Below are 23828 nucleotides of genomic sequence, written 5' to 3'. Positions count from 1 at the left end.
AGTGCTGCAAGTAAGCGAAACTAAGCTATGAAAAATATGTAAGCACTGGCAATTTGCATTGGAATGAAAACAAAGGTAGTCTGAAAAGAAGGATGGAATAAACTCTCGAGTCAATGACATTCTGGACCCTAGATAATGGTGTAGTTAACTCTGATCTCAACTCACATGGGTTAGCACACTCTAGGAAATGTGTTCGCTGCCCTGTTAATCAAGACAGAGTAAACAGTATAACCCCGGCTAACCCTCACTGCTCTAGATGGAAGCCCAAATCAACAACGTGCTTATTTTTTCTGGAGATTATGGGAAATCTTGTTCTATTTTATTGCTTAGATGTTAGCTGATTGAGTCTGCAGAACTTTGCTCACACGCTAGGCGGCAGTGCCCACCACCACTGCCACCAACACCATCGTACCTGACTCTGCCACATCAGCAATGTTCACCCCTTGCTCTTGTGCCATGAAGCCCAGGACGGAAAAAATTGCGAAGCCAGACACAAAACTGGTACCACTGTTCAGGCATCCCAGCAGCAAACAGTCCCTAAGTCACACATATGTCATGGAGCAAGTTAATTAAAAAAAAATTAACCCATTGTCCCTACTTTATTTACATCATTTAGCTAAAACACTAAACCCCCTTAGATGGAAACTTGCCTATAGCAGTTGTATTTGTACTTGTTGTAGCTCCCCAGGGAAGTCATTGCTCCTAAGCAGATTGCATATGAGAAGAAGATTTGTGTCCCTGCATCTATCCAGACCTAAAGGGAAAGATGGAAATACTGTTATTACCAGCATCATTGCATTGCAACATTCTATGCAAACACACAGTTCAAACTAAGCAATATCAACAAAATAATTGCTTCCATTGAGGGTGAAAGCTACAGGATCAGGGAGACGGGGAAAGAGAACATCACATTTGCAAGTTTGGCTTTCACAGGGAAAAGAAAATTGTTAGCATCAGAGCCCAAAAGAACATAATCAATCTCTACAACAGTTCCTGTTTCCCCTCCCCAGAGGTGCTCAGTATTTCTAGTTTCTTAGTCATTCAGCTGATCCTTCCTGTTGGCGCAACAATAAACGTGTTTCAGTGCAATAGGAAATGCAGAAGTATTTATAACATTGCTCATTTCTGTTGTAATTCATTTCAGTTAAGAGTCGACCGGCAGATTCCTTAAACTGAGGATGTGAAAAGCTTGAGAAACAGGTTTGTGTATTTGGTTTGTTTATTTTTCTAGCTTTCTGGTTGTTTTTGTACCTGTTCAAATGCAAGATAAAAAGCCATAGGGGTGGGGGGAAAACAAGCAAAACACAATGCACTTTATAAGATACATATCTGATCTTGGTCTCATGATTCTTTGTCCCGATTACATTAAAAAAAACCATATACAGAGTGAAATAACCATACACTATGAACTTCTTGGCTAGTAAATACATAGAGAACTATCAAAATGTATCCTCTGAATCCCATCTGTGCTCTTCTTTGTGCTAATGCAAATCTGCAAACACCAGCAGAAACCACCCAGGAGTCTGAGTAAGTGAGAGTGAAGACTGAGGACCATTACCTTCTCCCTCCCACCACTGCTTTCCAGCACCTGCTGACTAGTGTCTCCTTGGAGTGATGTTTTTGCTAGACCGTGGGAGGGGGCCTGTCAGCTCACATGAATCTCTTCTCCATTATCGGCTGATACTCTGGTTAGGGCTAATATTAGATCATAAAAGTGATAGAGTCCCATAAAAGAAGATTAATTCGTAAAATACAATGTCTCCTGTGAAAAGGGTGTCTTGTAAAAGAGGGCAAGACTAGAGAATGCACCTAATTTTCACAGTGTTTCTTTTCATTACACTTTTTCTACTTCAGTTATTTAACTATCACTGTAGTTCTATTTTTACCAATTACTCAATAGAAAGAAATAGCAAAGACAGATGTTATTTCCTATCACTGTGACCAACATTTTGTTATTTTCAAAGATCCCTTGTTTTTGGTTTTTTTGGAGGAGGGTATTGCTTTTTTTTTTAATTTCTCATGTGAACACTATTGGCTGAAACGATGCTGGTCTGCTCAGGTGTCCCACACTTGCACTCAGTGAACTCAGACAGGAATTTCTATCTATACAGTAAGAGTAAGCCTGGCTCCCACTAGCAAGGGGTAAGCAAATGGTAGTTCCTGTGCCTCAGAAAGCATTTTCTTCACCTTTCCATGAGTTTTCATTCTTCTGTAATTCCATCCACCTCTCTCCCAATCTCCTCCTATCGAGCAGTGGGAGGTAAGTGACACTGGTACTCACAGTTGTCGCTTGTTGTTCCATCTGTGAAGTTCATGTGTCTCTCCTTTGAAACTAAAGACTATCCTCATTTAAAAAAAATGCATCTCCCTTACCTTACCAACAAGAAAGCTGAGATTGTATAACGGGACAGAGTCTACAGCCTCAGAGTCCTTTGACACAAAAAAAATACACACGCATACACACACATACATACACATGGAAAGATGCATTAACACATTTAACAGTGACCTTCTCAAGCAGAGCTCTGGAAAATATAACCCAGCATTAATGTTCATGCTATATTTGGACCTCTAAAGACCATGGAAAAAAGTCTATTGCCATTACATCACCACCATCACCCTCCACCATCCCCCTTTGCATAGGAAATTGTCCCGCTCCCTGCTCCTGGTTCTGTACCTGTGGGTCAGCTAACCGTGAGATATCAGGGTAAAGATAAAACTTGATGCCTTCTGCAGCTCCAGGCAGGGTCACGCCACGGATGAGTAGAACAAGGAGCATGATGAATGGGAACGTGGCAGTGATGTACACTACCTGGAAATAAAAAAAAAGAAAAAAACCCAAAAGTATGTTTAGCCTGGGGCAACCAAAGCTACACCTCCAAAACCAAGAGAGCTCTAATGAGGAAAATTCAAAGCCCCCTCATATCTAAAAAGGACCCAGCCTGAGTTTCTGTGTGTAGTTTTAATGTTCTTTACCACTTTACTGCCTTAGGCCTAAAGGCAATGCATGAATACCTCCAGAGCCCCCCAGTCAGTGGTCATGTCACTCAGGCAGAGGACAAGCACGATTTTATACAACTCATGACTTTTGTTCAAATTCTGCCTTTGCCCTGTTTGTCATCCTCACATGACAAGCGCACCTCTGCCAGGGAAGTGAAGAGGTTTCCTCACTGAGGGTGCCTGAAACATTACCTCATTCTTTATTGGAACTTTAAAACTTACAAACCGCAACCTGTTTCGCAAGCTCTGCTGCTACCTCTGACCTTGCTGTGCGGCCCCACTACTGCTCCTACAGGCAACTTCACCACAGATTAAGGTAATTTAGTCCATGCTCCCATGTCTCCCTTCCCATCATCTTGAACACAAGAGGCCCTTCAGGTTGGCATCAGCCTCAACAGCAGTAATTTCCAGTCCCATAACTTCATCTTGCCCTTGCTGCCTATTCAGCAACATCATTATTGGAAACTAAGGCTCTATTCATCCAGTTTGAGAATATGTCTTCATTATCTTTAACCTCTATTCCCACTCTCTTTGAATAACAGCCTACTTCTTCTCTTCTTGTTATCTCCTCATTCATTTGATGAAAGAGCCCTTTGCTTTCATCTCCAGCACGAGGGTTAATTGAGCTTGCATTTGGACAGTTCTATCTTTAGACCCACACTTTTTGACCTCTAACATTTTGCTTTCTTTGCTCATCAGTGCTTTCTCTCATTTTTTTATATAACCACTGTGTTACAGTCAAGAATCACTACTGTCCAAGAAAGGACATTTTTCTTGGAGTCAAGATGATTCCCCCAGGTAATTACAGTTTGCTGCCACGAGTTAGAATGCATTTTTGTTTTCCAGAATTTGCTTAACTACTGCAAAGCTCCTGGGATGCTCCATTTTTCTTCTTAAGTGTGTCCTCTGAGAATAACAAGGAGAACTCAAAGCCTGCATTGCCATAATAATTCACAGAGCTGGACTGATTTCATAGAATGAAAGGAAATCTTTTCATACATGTCCTTTTTAATTCTATCCCTGAATTTTCTGTATATTTTCCACTGACAAATAATATGTATTACACATTAGCCTAGTTTCACCAAAAGCAGAAGATAAAAAGGGGGATTTCTGCACTTTCTGATTTTTTTCTAACATAAATCAGGCCTATGAAAAGTCAAAGTTTTCTTCCAAAAATATATGCCTTGACATATTTTCAGGAACTGAGTAAACAACACTCACAGAGAGGCCTTTGCACTGCGGGTAGAGATTCTCTCGCAATGCCGCAGGAATTTTTAAGATCAAGCACTTTATCCAAAGCATAAGCACAACTATTATTTTTCACCATGATTTCATGTTTATTTGTCCAATCCTCTACTACAAGATTTAAAAACTACATCTTTCCCCCCGCCCTGCTCTCCAAAGAGCCATTAACACACTGGAAAGCAGGGAAGTGCTATAAACAACCATCTACTAAAGTAAACTCGACTTCTCAAATAATTCAAGTCCTCCATTAGAATTTACAGTTTACTTTTGTTTGACCCCAAAGTTAATGGAGTCAACCAGAGACTTTCCAATGGTTTTGTTGGGCTTTGGCTCCACACTCGCACGAGCTCAGACGCCACGGAGAGTGGGGAGTGAATTCCTACTAACTGCCTTGTTTTAGAAAAGAGACCATACTGTAGGATTTCCAGAGAACACAGATTTTTATATAACTGATTTTAACAGACCTTTTTTCAACCTGTTATCCTCACAGGGACTGGAAATAGTGTACCATAGGGAGCGTGGGATGTCTCTCTGGGCTACTGTAACCTTTACTGAGCAGACACCAGGCTTGCCAAAGGTGCTAAAGAAATGTGTGCTTCCACTTGGCTGCTGTGGGACATTTACTGCATTCACCTTTACTATAAAACTTACACAATCACCTCATGGGGTCACATCAATCAGAGGGAACAGAGAAGCAAACATTTTTTCCAACGTGTGCTTTAGAGGTGTGGAAGCTGTTTTTTGGGGCAAAGGTGGCAGGAACCTAGGGTAAGGCACCAGCCTTTTAAGGAGGCTTCAGGATAAAAATCACAGAAAGCAAGACAGATACTACAGTAAAACAAGAAGTTTAATTAACAGTGGAACTGCTAAGATCTGGTTTCCTACGGAGTTTTGTCTCCTGGTTGATTTTGCAGTATGCAACAAACTAAAACTCTTAAACGAGGTTCTTTTTGCAGTTGGGGCACTTGCAATTTATCCTCCTGACTTCTCTAGGGATAAGTTCACTCTGTGTCCTTTTTCTCAGGAAGGGCACTAATGGGGTCAACTCCCTTCCACCTAGCTGAGAAGAAACATGAGGGAACTTGGTATCTTGAGATCCCTCTCCCTCTACCAGACTTATCTGAACACTGCCTCAAACAACAGGTTTGAAAGCTAAGAATCACACAAACACAATGGCTTCAAAAGCCTTTTCTCACGAAAATAGGTACAAAACCACTACTGAACACAAGGGGCAATAACATCATGCTTCATGCTAAGTGACTGGGCAAGGTCTGCTGCAATTTGTTTCTTCAACTGGAGCGGGATGAGGTTCAGGAATGATGTAACTGTTATCCTTTAAGGAAAACACGATTCTGAAGAGCACGCGATGGAACTAAAGCCACAAGCTATCCAGGATCTCTGTTAATGACGGTGCTTCTAAAGGAGTACCTAAGTTTAGTCTTCTGTGTACACACAGCTCTGCCATAAGCGAGCGGCATTTCAAAAATGCCACGCATCCAACAGCTTCCACTGACTTAGAACACCCCTACCACAGCTATGTTAACATCCCTCCCCCTGCACTGAGAATGAACTTGACTGGTGTGAGAACACGGACAGGCCAAGCAGCCTCCACCACAAGCCTAAGACCTTTCATGCTCATGGCATGCATCAGTGGGGCACTTGTCCTGTGAGAGGCAAAGTGGTACTCAAACCACATTTGTATCTGCCTCTTGATGCCATTCCAGTAATGGCTACTTGACTCACAGGCATTTTGGGCACTAGTAATGACTTTCAGATTGAAAGTTGAATCTGAATTTCCCTCTTATTCAGTGCAAAAATACATATTTTTCCAGGAAATGGTGAATATCTTCAAGAACAGCATTACTTAGTATTCCTAACATCTGCTAACTGCAATGATTATAGAAAGGGTAAAAGAGCACTTACTTTCCCAGTGGATTTGACTCCTTTCCAAATGCAGAAGAAACATATCACCCAGACAAGGAGGAGACACAGTGCTAGATCCCACTTGATAATACCAATATCTTCAATTCCTGAGGACAAGCTCAGTACATTGCGCCTGAAAGGAAACAAAACAAGAGAGAGATGCAGGAGCTCAGCTGATGCAGACTCTGTTTGTGCTGGCTGAGAGCACAGGAGGGTGTGTAGGGCAGCCGATGCACAGGCAGATCTCTGACCTTGGAACACTGCTTGTTAAGTCAGTGTGGCTTATGTGAGAAGAGCTGTGCTTTGCAACCCTACATCTCCCTTATGCCTGTGGGACTCTTTTGTTCAATATATTCCACAGCATTTTAAAATTCAGGCTCTTTTTAGCAGCCTTTGACCACCTCCGTATGAGATAAGAAAGTATTTGCTTCCTTGACGGTGCAAGACCACCTCACCCCAGTGTCACAACACACCCTGGCCCTGAAGCCACCCAGCAGCAGCGCACACCATGTCTCCATCATGGACACTTGCAGCTGGCCTGTAGCCTCATGTTTCTCCTCCTTTTCAGTTCATTAGCAAGGCTGCCACAAGGAGGACAGGAAGAAGCAGCACAGGGACCAGTCACGCCCCGCAGCTTTGCAGGGTGAAGGCTGGAGCCATTATCTATTCTCCCCTTGGGGCCCCCCCACACAAACACTGCCCGGGCGCCACCACCTGCCCTCAGCACCCCCGACACGGGGTCTTGTTTAGCTACCACTAAATATTTGGGAAACTTTATTCTGTCACTTAGCTTAATAAATAAAAAGAAATTCCTAAGCTGTGTCTTAAGGGAACAACATCCGACCATCAAAATGCTCTGGTCCTGAGGGGGAATATTCAGTTAGGCTTCTCTCTTCTGGAAATTGCCATGGTTTTTCATTAAATAGTGATTTAAAACTGTTTTTTTAAACTTGTTCTCACACACTGGACAGACATCGTTGTACTAACACTTGCTTCATTTGTCAAACACATAAGAAAGAACAAACTGTTTCTTACTGTTCATTGAGTTAATACTCCTTTGCAAATGAACCTACCAAACTCTGAAGAATTTCTGCAAGGAGTTTTTCAGTCAAGGAGTAGTTTGACCTCAATTACGAGAAAAACGCTTTGCCCCAAGACTACAGGAGTGAACTTGCTACCTAAGAAATTGTTAATTTACTTTTATTTTCAGGCAGCTAAAAAAATCAGGCCCTTTCCTTCACCACAGTCACGGAGAGCAGAGCCCAGAACAGTCCAGGTGCTGCACCAGGGTCAGGCCCACATGTGTGGTGCGCACAGCTTTCTGTGTGGATCCAGTACAAGACAAACCACTGTGGTTTGGTTTTCCTCTGAATTAATTTTTTTTTTTTGCTATTACCATGGAAATAATAGTAAATGAAGTCACCAATGGAAAATTTGCAATTAGTTTTTGGAAAAGCCCTGGATCGACCAGTTTAATGGGACTCAAACCCTCACCCATCTGCTTTTGCGCCTCTGTTTGCCAAACTCACTTGGATTACCTGTGACTGCGTTCTCACACCAAATGCATTATTCTCTCTGAACGCATGTGTATTTTGTTATGGAAAAGGACTAATGGCACCAGACAGGGTAAGTCTGCCCTAATCAGCACAGCTATTCAACAGTTATGAGAAACCCCTTGGTAATGAATATTTGGCATAAAGTTGCAGTCCTGCTTCACCTGAACCTAAAGAAACAAAGAAAAAACCCGCTGTGCGTATACAAAAGAAGAAAATACATTTATAAGATGACAAAGTTCAGCTGCAAACTTCTGTGGCTTTTGTAAAAATAAATGGCAATTTTCCAATCAAAGTGGCAGTTCATATTAAAAAGGCAACCTATAGAGCTGGCTCTCGGGAAACCGTGAATAATTAACTGCAAATGCCTTTTGGAATAGGGAGCCCTACTAATGCATTCAGCTAAGACTTCTTTGCTTTTTATTAGGGAACTAAAAGCAAGTGGTCATTCTCTCCTGGAGTTTGCTCCAGCAATTCTTTCAAGATTTTTTGGAGGGCACCCCAGTGGGTTACTGAGAGTCAGATATCTTACTTTTCTAGGGTGAGGCAGCAAGCACACTAAGTGATGTGCTGGTTTTCTCTGTCCAGGGTAATCCCATCTCACGAAGACCAACTACCTCGAGGAATCTGCTCGGAATTACCAGGGGAGCCTCAGCATTAAAACTGTTCCAGGAGTTCTAACCCAATGTATTTTCACAGAAGGAGAACTCAACCTGGTTTTGTGATACCCTGTAAATTCACGCCCAGGAAGGAGCACGAGCTGGGCTGTGCTGATACCTCTTCCATTTTGTTACATAACCCACTGCTGAGATTCAGCCAAGCCCACTCAACTACCTTCACACCATTTATGCACAGAGTTGTTACTAATTCTAATTTATAGTCCTGATGCTGTCATTAACTGTCACTCATATATAATCAATGGGACAACAGGCTGGGGCTGAGTTTGTTGTAAACATGAGCTCTTGACCCTTGTTCATACACTAATATGTTCTACTGGTGTGCAATATGGAAATGTAATAGGAGCCGTAACTGGCTCTAGAACATAAACAAAAACAAAATGAAGAGAGTTATGCAACCCTTGAAGGATATTCCAGCTCATTAATCAAGTGAATGCAGACAGGACCTTTCGAACCAGGAAAGGTGAAGCACTCTTTCACATTGGATGGACAAGAATAATTAACCATGAAGTGGTTGTAGAGAAGATTATTAAAAGGAGAACATGAAACAATTTTTAAAACTCTCAAGTTTGCCCCCAAAGGCAGAGACAGCTGCTCTAGATTTTGTTTAGTTTTTTGTGTTGCTCCTTTTAAGATTACATGCTGTTAGCATGTGATGGGCTTTCTTGGGATTTGGACGAATAAAGTCTGCTGATTACCAAATATTTATAAACACTTGGCCAGCACCAGACAATCAGAGGTTTTGTTCAACTATAATTACCCCATTACACTTATCCCTTATGTATTAATATGTGTGTAAGCCCTTAAGGTTTTGGACTTTAAAATAAAATCTTCAGAAATAAACCTGAAGCATGTGATACCAAGAGGTAAGTCTCCTAATATAAAGCCTGATTTGCTTAACCCCCTTTTATTGCTGCTCCAGCAAGCATGTGATTTGCACAGAACATTAATTTAAACGAACTGAAATGTCAGGCTGTACTATACATCCAGCCAGGCTGAGAAGTTCAACATGAAGAGGTTAATGCATCAATGTGGTCAATTATATCCTGGCAGCATTAGTTTTACAAAGCAATACTGATGAGGACACTATATAAATGTCCCACAATAAAAATAGCATTGGGTTTCAGAAACCAAATACTCACAAACCCCTGAATTAAACTGAAATTAATCGTGCCACAAAGCAGATGGATATCTTCAGTTAAAGACTAATTATTTACCTGTCCTTTCCATGTGGGTAGCTGGCTGGCGGCCAGCATTGTCTATGATGGCAAGCGGCCTGAAAGGTCTTAAAATTATTTTTAATTTCAGAACTATAAAGAATAGTAGCATGGCTGGGAAAAAAATGGGGATATTAAATGCTTACACCGTGTAAAAGCTATGCTACTTCGATTACAACAGTGCTGCATGATCTCTGCCCTTACTTTAAGACACCAATAGTTATTTATGCAGAGAGAACAGCTATTTTTAATACTTCTCCAAGTGCCATGACTCCTGAAGGCAGCTCGCTCTGTTAAGGACAGTTTTGCCCATGATGAAACAGTGAGTTATGGGCAGTATGTCTGTACTAGTAGGATTATGGAGCCAAACTCCTCCCTAGTGTGACTCCAGGGAAGAGTTCAGCTCACAATGTTTAAAATTGTTATTTGAGGACACAAGTTAAAGTGGCTGCAAAGCGCAAGGAGAGCACTAATCACTGAGCAACCTTTGCTCCAACTGTGCTACAGAAATGGTGAGGGCACAATGGAGGAAAGGGAAGTGCTGTGAGGATCAAGGATTCGTCATTCAAATCAAAGTCAGGCACCTCCAACCTGACAACATCAGGCTGTGTGTACAGGAGGATTTTGTTCAGCTTGCAGAGGAGTTTTCCAACAACAAGAGACTTTCTCTTAGAGGAAAGTTAACTAAAAGCTCCACCTCTAACATGCTCCCATGTGGGGACACTGTTTCCCCAGCCCATGGAGAGGTTGCCTTGCCATAACACCCCTCATTGCATACCTGCCGTGTTGTTACCCACAGAGAGTTCTGGTGTTCCTCTGGAGCCCTCACTCTTTCTTTTACAATCCCCTTCCCCACTCCCAGTCCTATTCCTTTCTGCTATGGTATTTTCAGTCTCCCGAAGTGAACATGGGGCCCCAGGGAGACAACTCAGCCTGCAAAAAATCTGTGCATTCCACGAAAAGAAACTTTCAGAGTAGCAGGGCAATCCTGTGGCCACTTCAGGAGGCTGCCAAGCTCGTGGCTGCCCCCAGGTACAAGAGAACCTGTCAGCAAAATTACTGCACAAAGCTGATGATGAATGCAGTGCTTTGGGCATCCTGGGGGAGCAACTATTTCAGGGGCAATGCTGTGGATCTCTGCTTCCCCTGGAGGCCTTGAGGAGACCTTTGAACATCCTACCAAGCCAGCCAGTCATTTGGATTCAAGGTCTTCAGTCCCCCAAAGACATTGTGGGAGAGTCCAATGGAGTGAGAGTTGCTTCCTCTTCTACTGCAACTTGCCTCTAAGTTCTCCTAAAACACCCAAAGGTACCATTTACCAAACATTTCCCAACTTTCTCCATATTTACAAGGGAGGAAGTCACCTGGGAAAAAAACTGTACCTTAACATGGAAACACAGTTCTCACAATAAAAATGACTGTTCTTACAGCCTCAACCCCATCCCTCACACCAGCCACCAGTGCCTTTTGACAAACTGCTGATCCAAGATCCAATCTGCCCTTTGTATTTCGACTCTTGTGTTACAAATTTTAGCATAGTTCATAAGACTATTTTTTCTAAACCTAACGCATGCCAAATATCTTCAGCATGAACACCATTCCTGCTGGGGCTTTGGCTAATGCTTATTTTTAAAAATAGAGAAGTGGGTACAAGTTGATCAGGGACAAAACTGGACTTTAAACATGCTGAAAAAGCCAAGCTGGGCCAGAAACTAATTCTACTCTTAAGTGACTATATGAGCAAGCCCCCCCCCAAAAAAATAAATTATTGCTAAGCTATTTGTAGATCCTTTGGATTTAAGTTTCCCTACAGGTGTCTTCCTCTGCTGCTATGTTTTGACACTTACGTAAACATACAGACATTTGAGGTCGCGCCCGTTCAGAGATCACGTTATGCAATATGATTTAAAACTTGAAAAATAAAAGAGAAATGAGAATAAGAAGCTTAGGACTGATGAAATTCAGGCATCTGGCAAACCAGTCTCCTCAGAGACTGCAGAGAAAAATGATGTAATGAACATGACCTGAGAAACCTGCAGTACAGGACAAACAACGTTCACCACCTCTGTCAGATTTATTAGCGAGCTCAAAGCCTTGCTGTATTATCAGACTGAGAAGTGTTACAGTTTCACAAAGTGTACTGCAAATGCTAACAGTTGGGGAAGAGGCAACCACAAAGGTGGTGATTTGTCACTGTTTCCATAGTAACTTCTCCTATCAGGGCATCTGCAGTGACTTATTTCTGTTCTCCTGCTGCACTCAAGAGAATCCCAGCCAAGAAGGAAACAAGTTTTCTTCCAAACCAGAAGCTGCACTGAGCTTTTAGGGCTCCCTGTATGCTCTAGGATGAAGACAGTTACACATCTAACACTTCCCTCCACCACTCCCAGACTTAAATCCAGAGCAATTTTCCTATCCAACACTCCCCACTAGGCTTCCACAAAATCTCAGGCCCTGGCATGCCACCAAAGCTCCCCAAAGACACCACAAAGAGGGGGGTACTTACTCCCAGAACTCTGTGACAGGAGAGGTGAAGTTAGTGGCATTCAGTGATATCCAAAGTGTTTTGTTCTTCCTGAGAGTGTCTTCCACGCAGGTCGGCGTGTTCCACTTCTGGTGGCAGTGGGCCCATGGCAGGACGCTCTGGAACGACTGGAACAGGTAGTAGAGTCCCCAGGCCAGGATCACAATGTAGTACACGTTCAGAAGGGACACAATCACTATGGAAGCATAACCAATTCCTGGCGAGAAGGAGAGAAAAAAGAAAAACATGCAGACGTGGACAGCTGCTTCTTCCTAGAGCACCCTGTGATCTCATGGAGCTGCTGCTATTCCCACTGCATCATGGACTTGTATCCTGCTCTACCACACTCGTGATGGAAACTCAACTCAACTCAATCACTCGTAAGCACTGACCCGGCACCATCTCTGTTACTCAGGGATGAGTTTCTGGCCATGGTTTGCTGACACTGAAGGGAGGTCTGCAGGATGATTACCCAATTTAACACTAAACCGGTTATTTCAAGTTCTAGCAGAAGGAATTCAAGGCATCATGCTTTGCTCATCTGGGATTTACACCATCTCACTTAGGTAGCTACGTGGGCAACCTTATTCTTGTCACATTGTCCCCCAAACAGCTTCCCTGGTAGCAGCTCAGCTGGGCAGCCCTTGCACCGCTCGGTTATCTACTGGCTGGGCTCAGTCTATGTGCAAAAAAACCCCCAAAAAACAAAGACAGTCCTTGAATGAGTTAAAAAGGAAAATTTTGAAGGAATCAATGGGAAAGCTGTTGTTTCTGCCCCAATTTCACTTGTGTAAAGGAAGCATTGTATTTGTGGCTCTTATGGTTAACGGGATCAATCTCTGCTTACAAAGTTTGGCACTTACAGGCAAAAAAAAAAAGGATTTCCTTAAAAAACTTAGAGTAGTCTCTTACAAGAACCTATGAGGTTCCCTTTCACATCACTCTGACAGCTATTCCAGCACTTGGGATACTTGCCTCCTATTTTACAGTTTAAAACCTTGTTGTAGCAGCAGTCTTTACCACCAGAGATTATTTTTATGCCAGGTGGAAACAAGCAAAGCAAGTGCTATTTATTCTGTACATTTGCATTTCCTTCAGGATATACAGCTAGTCACATTAGCTACACTTTCTCTTTACGGATGCCTGGGAGATTGCTATTTAAATAAGGAACATTCCTCCCTCTTAAAAAAAAAAAAGGCTTCATAACAGTGGGAGGAGGAGGAATAAAATTAAACTAAAGAAGTACAATTACATCAGCTTCAGCAGTGTTCTGACTACTAGGTGGGAGTGTGAGCCCCAGAGAAAACCTCCACTTCTGCCTGGGGTGACATAAGGGGAGAGAGATGCCTGGAACAGCAACAGTGGTAGAACTAGAGACGCACCAGTGCCCACTCTTCCCAAATGGGATTTGAACGGTGCCACATGTTTAGTGTAGTTACTCCAAAGGATTCTGCCTGTGCTGTCTGACTGCAAAGGGCAATCTACACATAAGATAGGCATCCTTGCTCATTTTTCTAGTCTGTCTTTCATTTTTCATTCTAGTTTACTTCCAGAGCAGCCTCTGTATTGTTCCCATGAGGGGTGAGTCAGGCAAAGGCCCTTCGGTAACAACACTCCTGTTTGCCAGGAGCTACTCAGTCATGACCAAAGTCCTTTTCCAAAAATGCTGTCCAGGTTTTGGCTGTATCAGTAGCAGAGGGATGATGTCAATGATCAGCTTTCATATGGCAGGGGGATTTTGATTTCCAGATCAAAATAACATTTCAAAGACGGTTTCATTAATGCCATCCAGCTTTCCAAGGCAACACTTTCTCTGATACCTGTAAACAAAATGTGCAATTGCCTTTAAAAGGCATAATACGCAATTTCTTTCTTGCTTACTGGCAGTTCTGCCAGTTAACAACATGATAGCATCAAAATCAATATCTCACTTTGTCCTTCAGACTCTCTGACTTCTACCTTTCCAGGAACCAATATCATACCCTAAATTATAAGAGCAAATAGCTGAATTAATGGACATGAGGGGAATGGTGTAGTTACATACGGTCTACAGAGGTTCTTTAAGCAGTAAAGCACAACAAGATGTACTAACCAGTGAATATAGGGCAGATCTTTTCCCAGCATGTAATTCCACCTTCAGAGGTATACTGTCCTAGCACCACCTCCAGGAAAAACACGGGAAGACCTCCCCCAAACAGGAAAATGAAATAAGGTATAAGAAATGCACCTGTTGAGAAAATACAACAGCACAAAGTTGAGATGAAGTGAGTGAACTTACACAAGGTCATCTAAAAAGTGGGAACAGGCATATATAAACAAAGAAACATACTTGATACTTTAATATCATTATACAATAATCTTATTCTGGGGTATTCTCGCTCATCTTCGCTGCAAAAAGAATGGGTGTATGTTGGAAAGGGCATTTTCTTACCTCTTTAAAGTGAAAATCTGCAATAACAATGGCAGATTGTTAAGCACCAAACAGTTTCACGTGGCTCAGAATGCTCTTATTCTGAAATCCCCTGGTCTGAAATCCTACTGGTCTATATTGATAGCCTATCTTTTGGTTAAAACTCAGACTCAATTATAGCAGAAAAGGTTCATTAGTACAACATTTTAAACTGCTGTTGTTTTTCCCTAATGAATTTTTAATAAAAACTATCAAGTAATAAAACAATCTCTCCTGAAGACTGGTGAGGAAGGCAGAAACCAGGTGTATGAATATTCTTATCAAAAACTGGATGAAGGCACTGAAAAACAGTAAGCACAAGGCAGACAGATTGATTCCTAAGAAGAAAATAAATACTCACCTCCGCCATTTTTGTAGCAGAGATACGGAAACCGCCAGACATTGCCTAAACCAATAAATCCACCTGCCACGGACAGCAGAAAGTCAATCTTGCTCGCCCACTTCTCCCGCTGGGGCGGCTTCCCTTCTGCCTCATCCTCAGGCCGTGTCCCCGGGCTCTTGCCGGGGGAAGGTTTGAGGATGTCCTTGTGGAAATCTTTCAAGCACTGAAGCTTTTCCTTTGTTGCCATATTTCTGCTTTCTACATAGAAAAAGAAGAAAAAAAAAGGGAGGGGGGGTTTATTAAACAGTCTTTTCCAGCAGAGCTCTCTTAACACTGTGAGAACTGTTTAGACAAACTCATTCAAAAAAAACCAGTGCTGTTTATCAAGCTGATGTAGGAAAATACATCTGATGCCTTCACTGACCAGGAGACACAAACCACCCCTGAACTCTGGGTCACCTCTTTGCTGCCAATGAAGCGCAGAGGACAGCAAAGCTTTGACACCACTTGCTGCTGCAGGGAAAAGGTGTCCCAACACTGCCCACTGTGGAAGCATCAGCACAAAGAATTACTGAGCAAGTGTCTCATGCTACTTCCACGACCAAAGTAAGGTACAAATCACTGCATCTGATTCCTTCTCAAACATTTACATGAAATACAGCAGAACAGTAAATCTCACCTTTCCAGATAAAACCCATTCTTCTATTTCCCAATAACCCAAGAGGTCCTGTATCATTTATTGCCTGCCATTTCCATTCCCTGAAGTACTATAAAGCTTTCAGGAAACTATACATTCATAAAAACTGGAATGGAAAGTCATTTGTTCTAATAATCCTGCAGGAACTGAAGGAATCTTTGCAGTTTATTCCACTTTCATAACTGCACTGTTTTCCCTTGACATCAATAAAGGGACAAAACCAAGCCTTTATGTTCAATTATTGTGTTACACACACCTATGCAACTGAATAGTTTGCCAAGGATGATGGCTCCTTAGTTAATTAAAAAGTCAGTGGCATGAGTCATACCAAATCATAGCTGGATTTATAATTTATATATGTAATTTATGATCAAAATAACAGAAAGAATTATTCTAACAAGTGCCCTTTTACGCAGGATTTTCTAATGAAAACAATTTAGGAATAACTTGTAGCTTTCATGTTAACTCAGATCTCAGGCATATGAGGCCAATTCATTCCCCACATAACTCAAGTGACATTATCTGGATCTGACCAGTTACTTTTGCATAGTGTTTTATACTGAAATTTTCACCAGAACCAGGCAAACCAGCAAGTTTATTCCAGACCACGACCATTCCCTGCTTGCACATGTCATTAGGAGTGCACAGTCATAAAAGAATTGTGCTACAGATTATCCTGTTTGATAGTTGCAAGGTCCCTCGCACCTGCGTGCTGGTTTTGATCTCTGACCTGATTTAGCTTGTGGCAGTGACCTGAAGCTTGAGCTGACATTAGCTCTGCAGGAAGTTTTTAATCCAGACATGATTTTGAGATAGATATGCATCATGGTACTCGTAAATCTTTCCATCCACCACGGAAAGTTTCAGAAGGCTACACTGTCACAACCCATGGCAGCTCGATACTTGCCCCACTGGCATACTGGTGGCCTTTGCAAAGCAGGCAAATTGCCTATCAGGCCATGATCTATAAAGGGACTTTAATCTCCACAATGTTAATCATTATGACTTTCTACTGGTTTTTAAACAAGGCCACTGGTGAGTGCACAGAGGTGACACGAGCACTGCAATACCTCGTGGTCAACAGCAGAGAGAGCTCACAGGAGGAGAAAGTGAATCCCAGGGAGATGGACCATCACCACCACCCACTGCAGGGGGATGAGGGCAGAACACATATTCCTCTAAAATATCTCCTGTTGGTCACTATTAGAGACATGGTATGAGATAAAGTAGTGCAGTAACTGAATAAAAACGGTAGGGCCAGCTCTATAACAGCCTTTAGTTGCTTTTGGGAGTTAATTCACAATAGCTAACTTGAGTTGTAGTATCATGAATGGAGATTAATGAAGGTGGCTCTGAGAGGGATTCACAGCAGCCTTAACCTCCCCAAGACATCAACATCTCACTCCACACAGGCACCACCCTGCATAATCCCCTGGAGTCACCTCTTGAGGGAGGAAAAAAAAGCGTATGCAACTGCTTTTCTTCAAAGAGGTACCTACAAGGTGGCTGATGTCCTGCTCTCACTGCAACAGCTACCAGGCATGGAGAAAGCACAATTCCAGTTTCTTCTGCTATTTGTGCTGTTTGAATCCCTATCTTTCATCTTGGATGTCATAATCATCATGCAACAGGCTATTCTGAGCTGAGGAATGGAGGGCATTCGGACCATTTCATGGAAGCTGTTCTTCATGGGGGTTGTTGAAACACCCATCAACAGGAGAAGAAAGTGTGTAAAAGAGAGAGTGTCTCACACCTAGTGTTTAGTGTATACTCTTGTTTTACAGACAACTTCTTGGTGAACTGCTGGGACAGCCCTAAACCTGCTTAACAGGGCACAGAGACATACAGATTCATAGATCTCTGTGGGATTAGGTTTGAAATAAGAGCTTAACTGCTCCCCATGGGGACTGATACTGGAAATACTCCGAAAGAGAACACTGGGAACACAGGTTCCCCTTATGTCAAAAAAACCCAAGGGGACCTACAGCATTAGCCACCTCAAAGATTAAAAACTCTTCAGGATTGCAATTTTTTGCAATCTACTTTTATCTTGTGACACAGAGTTCTTTATTTTTCTGCCAGCTCTAATCCTCTTGCCTGCGGATTTACTTTGACACAGGTGTTAGTTCTACCCAGAGTCTGCAAGGCTGACCAGTCGATTGCATTCTGTAAACCCTGACTCTCCCTGGGACAAGGTGATTGCCCTGTGGTTTGTCCCAATTACCTGCACACAAAGAGTGAAATGCTGCCTTTCCAGACTCCTTCTTCGTAACTGAGTGGAACTGCATTTTAAAAAAGGGATTTCTAATTTGTCTCAAGATACCCCAAATTAATGGCTGTGCTTGAAAAACCTCATTAGTGAGCAATTAGTTTCACCTTAGCTGGAGTGTGAAGATGGATCATGGATCTTTCCCTTAGCCCAGGAGCACAAACCCTCAAGGTTACGGTTGCTTTCTGGGGTGGCTGTTCCACCTTACGGGTGCCAAGAGATGGATCACCACAACTATGGTGGAAGTCACCAGCTCTCAATAGCGGGGCACGGTACATATCCAATGCCTGCACAAAATTAGTAACAGCCCAGTTTACTGTGTTTAGACTTGCTAAAATCCCAATTGTGTTTCGAGGGCCGGCAGCTGTGGCTGGCAGGCACGTACCGTCCACCAGTACCACAGGGACTGTCGCTAAGCGGCCACCTGGGACTGCGGTCCCAGCCCATGTCACGTTCAAGGGATGTCGGATTTATCCCCCTTTGCTGCCAGCCATTGGTGTCCACCCAGCCATTCCCAATTACAGGAACTGTCTACAAAGGCTGCAAGGGTGGGGGGTACAGGCGATTCTCCTTGGTGAAGAAAAGCCAAGAAAATCAAGTTTGTTTAGTGAAAGGCATTGTCTTTTTCCTTAATGGGGTTGGAGTTTCATTTCCTTCAGTTATGTCCCACTGGGTGAGGTTAAAATGGCTCTTAAGGAAATAGTCTGACAGAGATGCTGAAACAATATGTTGTCACCGCCCAGGTCAGAACCAGAGAATAATAGGTTATTTTTACTGTATCACTTAGTGTGGATGGTATCCGAGATCTAAGTCCATCAGATTACCCCAAGGAAATATATTGTAAGAAAATGCTCTTACAATCAGAGAGTCCAAAAGGAGTGATGCAAGTCTGAGGCTTACGTTTGCCTCACAGAGACACACGTCTGCCTTCCAGGAGCCACATTTGCCTGTGAGACGGAAGCTCAGACAGCCCCAGGAAGCTCTGGCTTCATCTGATGAACTTAATATGGCTAAATAGAAAGCAGTAGTCAAGCCTGCTATTTACAGTGTGCCAGGCTGAGCCCAACCACACTGCAAGAGCCTGATCTGAAAGCAAGGGGAGAAAGGATCCAGACTGGGCCAGGCCCAGAATCTGCTCTCACGTACACTGGTACAAACCCACACTAACAGAGGATGGAGTTACTGATTGTCAAACTGATGCTGGTAAAATATGGAAAAAACACAACAAGGGAGTGCACATGGGGGCACTGTGCTTCTCAAGCATCTGCTCGCCTGTGCCGCCAGGAGCACCTCAAGGGCACTTCTCCTTCTGCAGCAGAATCTGTGTATGTCCCTTGCTCAAATTTCCTTAGGTGAAATACCCTGCGCTAACCCAAGCCCTTCTGCCACCCCCTGTGACTGACCAGTCTTTGGTGCACAGCTGAAAATACCAAAAGACCAGCCATAAGTGGAGAGCTTTCACAGCCAACTCGGCTTGGGCCATCTCCTGGACTGCAGAAATCAGATCTTCACACGTACAGCCTACATCTCAAATAACCCATACCCTTTAAAAAAATACTGGCATTGAAATGTAATCCTTCATAACATGCAAAAAAATGAGGGGTAGGGGAAGGGGGAGGCACTGGACAGAGGGGTCAGACGGTGAGCGATGCAGGTGGGGGAAGGCACCAGCATGGCCAGGACCTGCTGGTTGTCAGAACAGACACAACTCACATTACTCCTGAACCACTGATTTTTTTTTGAGAGACAACCCACAGATTACACATCTGAAAATACACTGTGATCAGTTTCTGCTTTGGGATTACAGTAATGATCTGCTCCAAGCTTCTTACAGCCGGAGACAAGCGACCAACGCATGTCAAAACCTTCCAGGAAGAGCCTTGAGGATAAATCCATCATGGATGCTACCTCATTTAATACTCTCTAAAAACTGAGTCTTCCAAACAGTGGTTTTCCAAATGTTGATGGAAATGGGAAAATCAAAGTCTGCCTGTACACACAGATATACGTTTGTAAATATTCAGGCATGCTAAAATGCATGCCCTATCTTGCATCTGAACATCAGAAACCACAGCAAAGCAGACACTTCTCTTTTGGTCAATGCATATAAACTTTGACCAAAGATTCAACATACTGAATTGGTGACTAGCATGCTAACTGAACATTTTTTTCTAGCTTCTTCTGTTAGAAAACTAAAAGCACAATACACATCCAGAGTACCTCTGATCTTGATGGGAATGCTGCCTGAGGAATGTCTGTATGGCTGTCCTGCTCGTTTTATGGACTATTTTTGCAGCGTGATATGTACCACCACTACTTTTGCTTCCAAGGAACCTTCTCTACTAGAGTTCAGCCTGTGCAGATTGTATGTCTTGAGTTTCTCAGTGCTCTTTCCTACTCTTCTGCCTCAGTGACTTTTGAGAGACATCAGTTTACCACATTATAATTAATTTTTCTCACCCTGCTTAAGTCCACTGCCTCTTTAGATATTATCATCTCTCTTATTTTTCTGTCATTTTTTGTTTTGTATCTTGCAAAGTGAAGTCAACCTCCCTTTAAAAACTGAACTTTCCTAGATCTGCCAATCTACTTGTGGATTGGTTCTTTTTCAAATTATTATTATTTTACATTCAGATTCATGAATATTTCAAAATTAGCTGCCCTGATTGCTGGCTCAGAGCTGCTCTTCAAATAAGCAGCTCTCACTCTCATTGAGAGCAATGGAAAAGCTGCTATTGATTTCAACAGTAGTAGGATCAGGTCCCAAATAAAACTGCATTTATTACGTTTGGCTCATTTCCTAGGATTACTTGGAACTTTGAAAGCTGTAATTCTTGATGTTGACAGCTCTCCCTCCCTCCTGGAGCAGTGTGGTTAAGCCAATCGATACATGATTACAATAAACAGCCCCTTGATCAAACTTATGGCTTTAGTGCAAGTCTTTCTGCTCTGCAGGAGAAAAAGCCTTTATGTTTGGCAGCCGTCAAGGCCACACCAGTACCCAAAGAGCACCTGACTTCACTTATTGTCCTTAACTCATATCCAAGTTCGTTCTGCTTCACTGAACAAGATACCTACATTTTCTGAAAATAATATGGCTCCCTTTACTGCACACACTGCCTCTCTTCTTCTTGAAAGTGCCTCTAAAATTTCCCTGAGCTACAGCTCACTGTTCTGTTTTTAATGGACTCCTCTTTTTCTGATTACGTTTCCCTGGGTACAGGTGGTTATTTAAACATCTATCCATTTTTGCTTTCTTCTTTCTCAGTTTTCCCTTCAATTTTCTTCATCTCCCTTCTCACTCCTTCATCATTTCCTTTTCTTTCACTATGGTGCTTTTTTTAGTCTTCTAAGATTGATTGGAAAATCTGCTATTGAAAATCTTCTAAGAGCAAAATGCACTTCTTTATAACGCTGGAGTCTGCTCTGAAAGGAAAGCCCAGGGCTTAATGCAATTTCTTTTTCATCAGTTGTGGTGTGGACAAAAGATATCTTTTTTTCCTACATGCTTTTTTCTTGTTGGTGTTTCCATTCATGCTCTTCAAATAGGCACCATGTCACAGCACTGAGCTGTTACAAAATCCTGCATCTTTGCTCAGATTTCAGCAGCAGAAAATCTGCAGTCACGTAATACTCTAGATGCTCATTTTGTTCTACTTATTTATGTCAAAGAACAAAGCAGTTAGAACTAAACCCAGAACAGGAGGAAATTAAAAACTCCTTTCCCGTTGTGTGGGGTGGAAAGGAGGAAAATTAATACCCACAAACTCCAATGCATTTCAGAGGGAACATGACCCTGTTCCTAAACAGAGGCTGAAGCAAAAATAATGCTTCCCAGCCTCAGGGATTGAGCCTGATTCTCAGGGAGATGGCTCAGGGCAGCCCTGGCCCCCACAGTGGTCAGTGAGGAAGAGTATGAGAGGCAGTGAAGTAGGGGACTGGCACACTGAGTCACATCGGTTGCAACTGTCCTCCTGAAATCTTTGTGGGCACAGCGTCTCCTGTATCCCAGTGAGAAACCAAGTGACCTGCCCTGGAGAGTCATGATCCTCCTGCTCTGTCCCCTCCTCAAAGAAGAATGCCCAGGAGTGACTCTTGCAAAGACAACCATGGGGAAGGAGAGCATAAAAGCAAGGGTTGGTAGAGGCAGAGAGAATGAAGGGAAACTGCTCGTCCTTTGTACACTGTATTGGTAACTATGTGCAGGAGAACAACCAGTTAAAACTTGGTTTTGTTCACGTGAAGCCAACTGCTGACCTAATTTAATGCCTCTGGGTGTGCCAGCTCACAGCCTCCTGACTGTCAATAGGCTGGAAAGAAGCACCAGCCCCCCGCTGCCGTCCCTGCCTGCTCCCTCTGCTCTACCAGCTCTCATGGTGTGAAAGTGGAAAAACATTAATTTACTGGGTGACACCACCTCTTGAGGCCTTTGTCCTTATGACAGGGCCCTTAACAAAATGCAGGAGTATATCCACATGGTGTGGCTTTCCAAGCAAGATGGGCATTGTTGAAGAAGATTCAACGAGCTGTGCACATCCTCGACTCTTCAACCACCTTATACCCTGCAGTTACACCTTCTGACCAAAGGAACAAGCATTGTCATATTTTGTTTTCAATTCTGAAGGTCTGCTCTTGAGTGGACTGCAATTCTCCAGCAAGTCTTGGTGTCAATTAAATTAGTTCTATTGCCACAAACAAACCACACCAAAATCAATAAGGGACGTCCTTCATCCTGCTATAAAAAAGGCAAAAACCTTAAAGCTTACAAAGCTTATGAACTTGAACAGTCAGTGGTGTGCACTGTGCCTATTGAATTTTTTGCATGTGATTAATGGCGTATTGATCCTGTGTGACACTTCTGCAAGGCACTTACAACACGTGATAATGTCAGACAGCAACCCCTGTGTGCTACGATAACCGAGCTGTGCCTCAGTGCAGGAAAGAGAAACAATAAAGCAGCTATTTAGTACAGCAAATGTGCAATAAGATGTATGAATTCACTATTTCATAGTAATTTTTTCTTGGGGAATAAATGATTTCACCCTTGCACGGGGGTTTTTTTCAACTAATTCCAAATTCAGCCTTCAATTTACTGAGTTTACCAATGTTAATGTTCAGGGCTTTCTCGCAATTGAAGATTACTGTACTTTCTCAGTATGTTTTTTAAGTAAAAAACAGATATATGTATAAGATAACATGTTTTTGGAAAAACAAGTAGAGTCTTCCATAGCTAATAAGGGCTTTGATCAGCTGTTGCTGTATCTGCCTAAACCACCTCCACACAAAGCTGGAATTGTGTTTTTATTGCCTCTGTCCATTCATCTTAACTTAATAACTGAGGACAGACTTCTATCTCACCTGTGACAGCTGTTTAAACATGTCACCCAGTAACTTATTCCTACAAATCTAGATCCCCGCACCATCGGTGCAAGAGAACAATCCTTTCTTCTTCTTTGTTCCCGTGCCCCATGTGCATAACACCTGATTTTTATTTTTTTTCTAGAATAGAGTAATGGAAGGAAGAGTTGTGCAACACGGCACCGTGGGTGGAAAACAGCCAGCCAACCTGTACCAGGAAAACAGCTATTACACGCACGCGATCCGCAGCGTTAGTCCCATTACAGGGCTATAAAACCTGAGCCAGTTACAAAGCCCTGAGGGCTGGATCATGAGCACTAAAACTTAATGGCAAGAGTGAGCTACTTTTGATTTTAGCCTTGACTTCTCCTCCACGCTGGCAGTAAATATCAGCAAAAATATGATTCAGTGACGGAAATGAGCTGTAATCTTTTAAGATGTGGAGCCACAACCTTTGCTGATGAACCAGGGGTACTCAGGTGACTGGGGTGCTTGGCCAGGGCACCAATGCTCACAGGCCTTCAGTCACCAGAGATTTCCTAATCACCCTGAGGTTTAATTTACTGTTGTTGT

The 23828-nt window shown here is 42.7% G+C and overlaps 1 protein-coding gene across 8 annotated transcripts in view; it reads right to left on the bottom strand.

The window, feature by feature from the left end:
• The window catches only part of SLC6A6 (solute carrier family 6 member 6), a 91838-nt gene that overhangs the window by 11987 nt on the left and 56023 nt on the right, over positions 1-23828 (bottom strand). For all 8 annotated transcript variants that reach the window (XM_027700690.1, XM_027700689.1, XM_027700686.1 and 5 more), the window contains 7 exons: positions 14950-15189; positions 14232-14366; positions 12122-12356; positions 6169-6301; positions 2678-2812; positions 651-754; positions 413-537 (listed from right to left, as the gene is read on the bottom strand). In XM_027700690.1, coding sequence (XP_027556491.1) covers positions 413-537; positions 651-754; positions 2678-2812; positions 6169-6301; positions 12122-12356; positions 14232-14366; positions 14950-15178 — 1096 coding nt within the window. In that variant the 5' untranslated portion in view covers positions 15179-15189. The remainder of the gene's footprint in view (positions 1-412; positions 538-650; positions 755-2677; positions 2813-6168; positions 6302-12121; positions 12357-14231; positions 14367-14949; positions 15190-23828) is intronic.

Source organism: Neopelma chrysocephalum, unplaced genomic scaffold, assembly GCF_003984885.1.
Source record: "Neopelma chrysocephalum unplaced genomic scaffold, ASM398488v2 Primary Assembly neopelma1_147, whole genome shotgun sequence".
Classification (NCBI taxonomy): Eukaryota; Metazoa; Chordata; class Aves; order Passeriformes; family Pipridae; genus Neopelma; species Neopelma chrysocephalum.
Note: the sequence above shows the minus strand (reverse complement) of the source record. Positions and strands in the feature narration are given on the sequence as shown.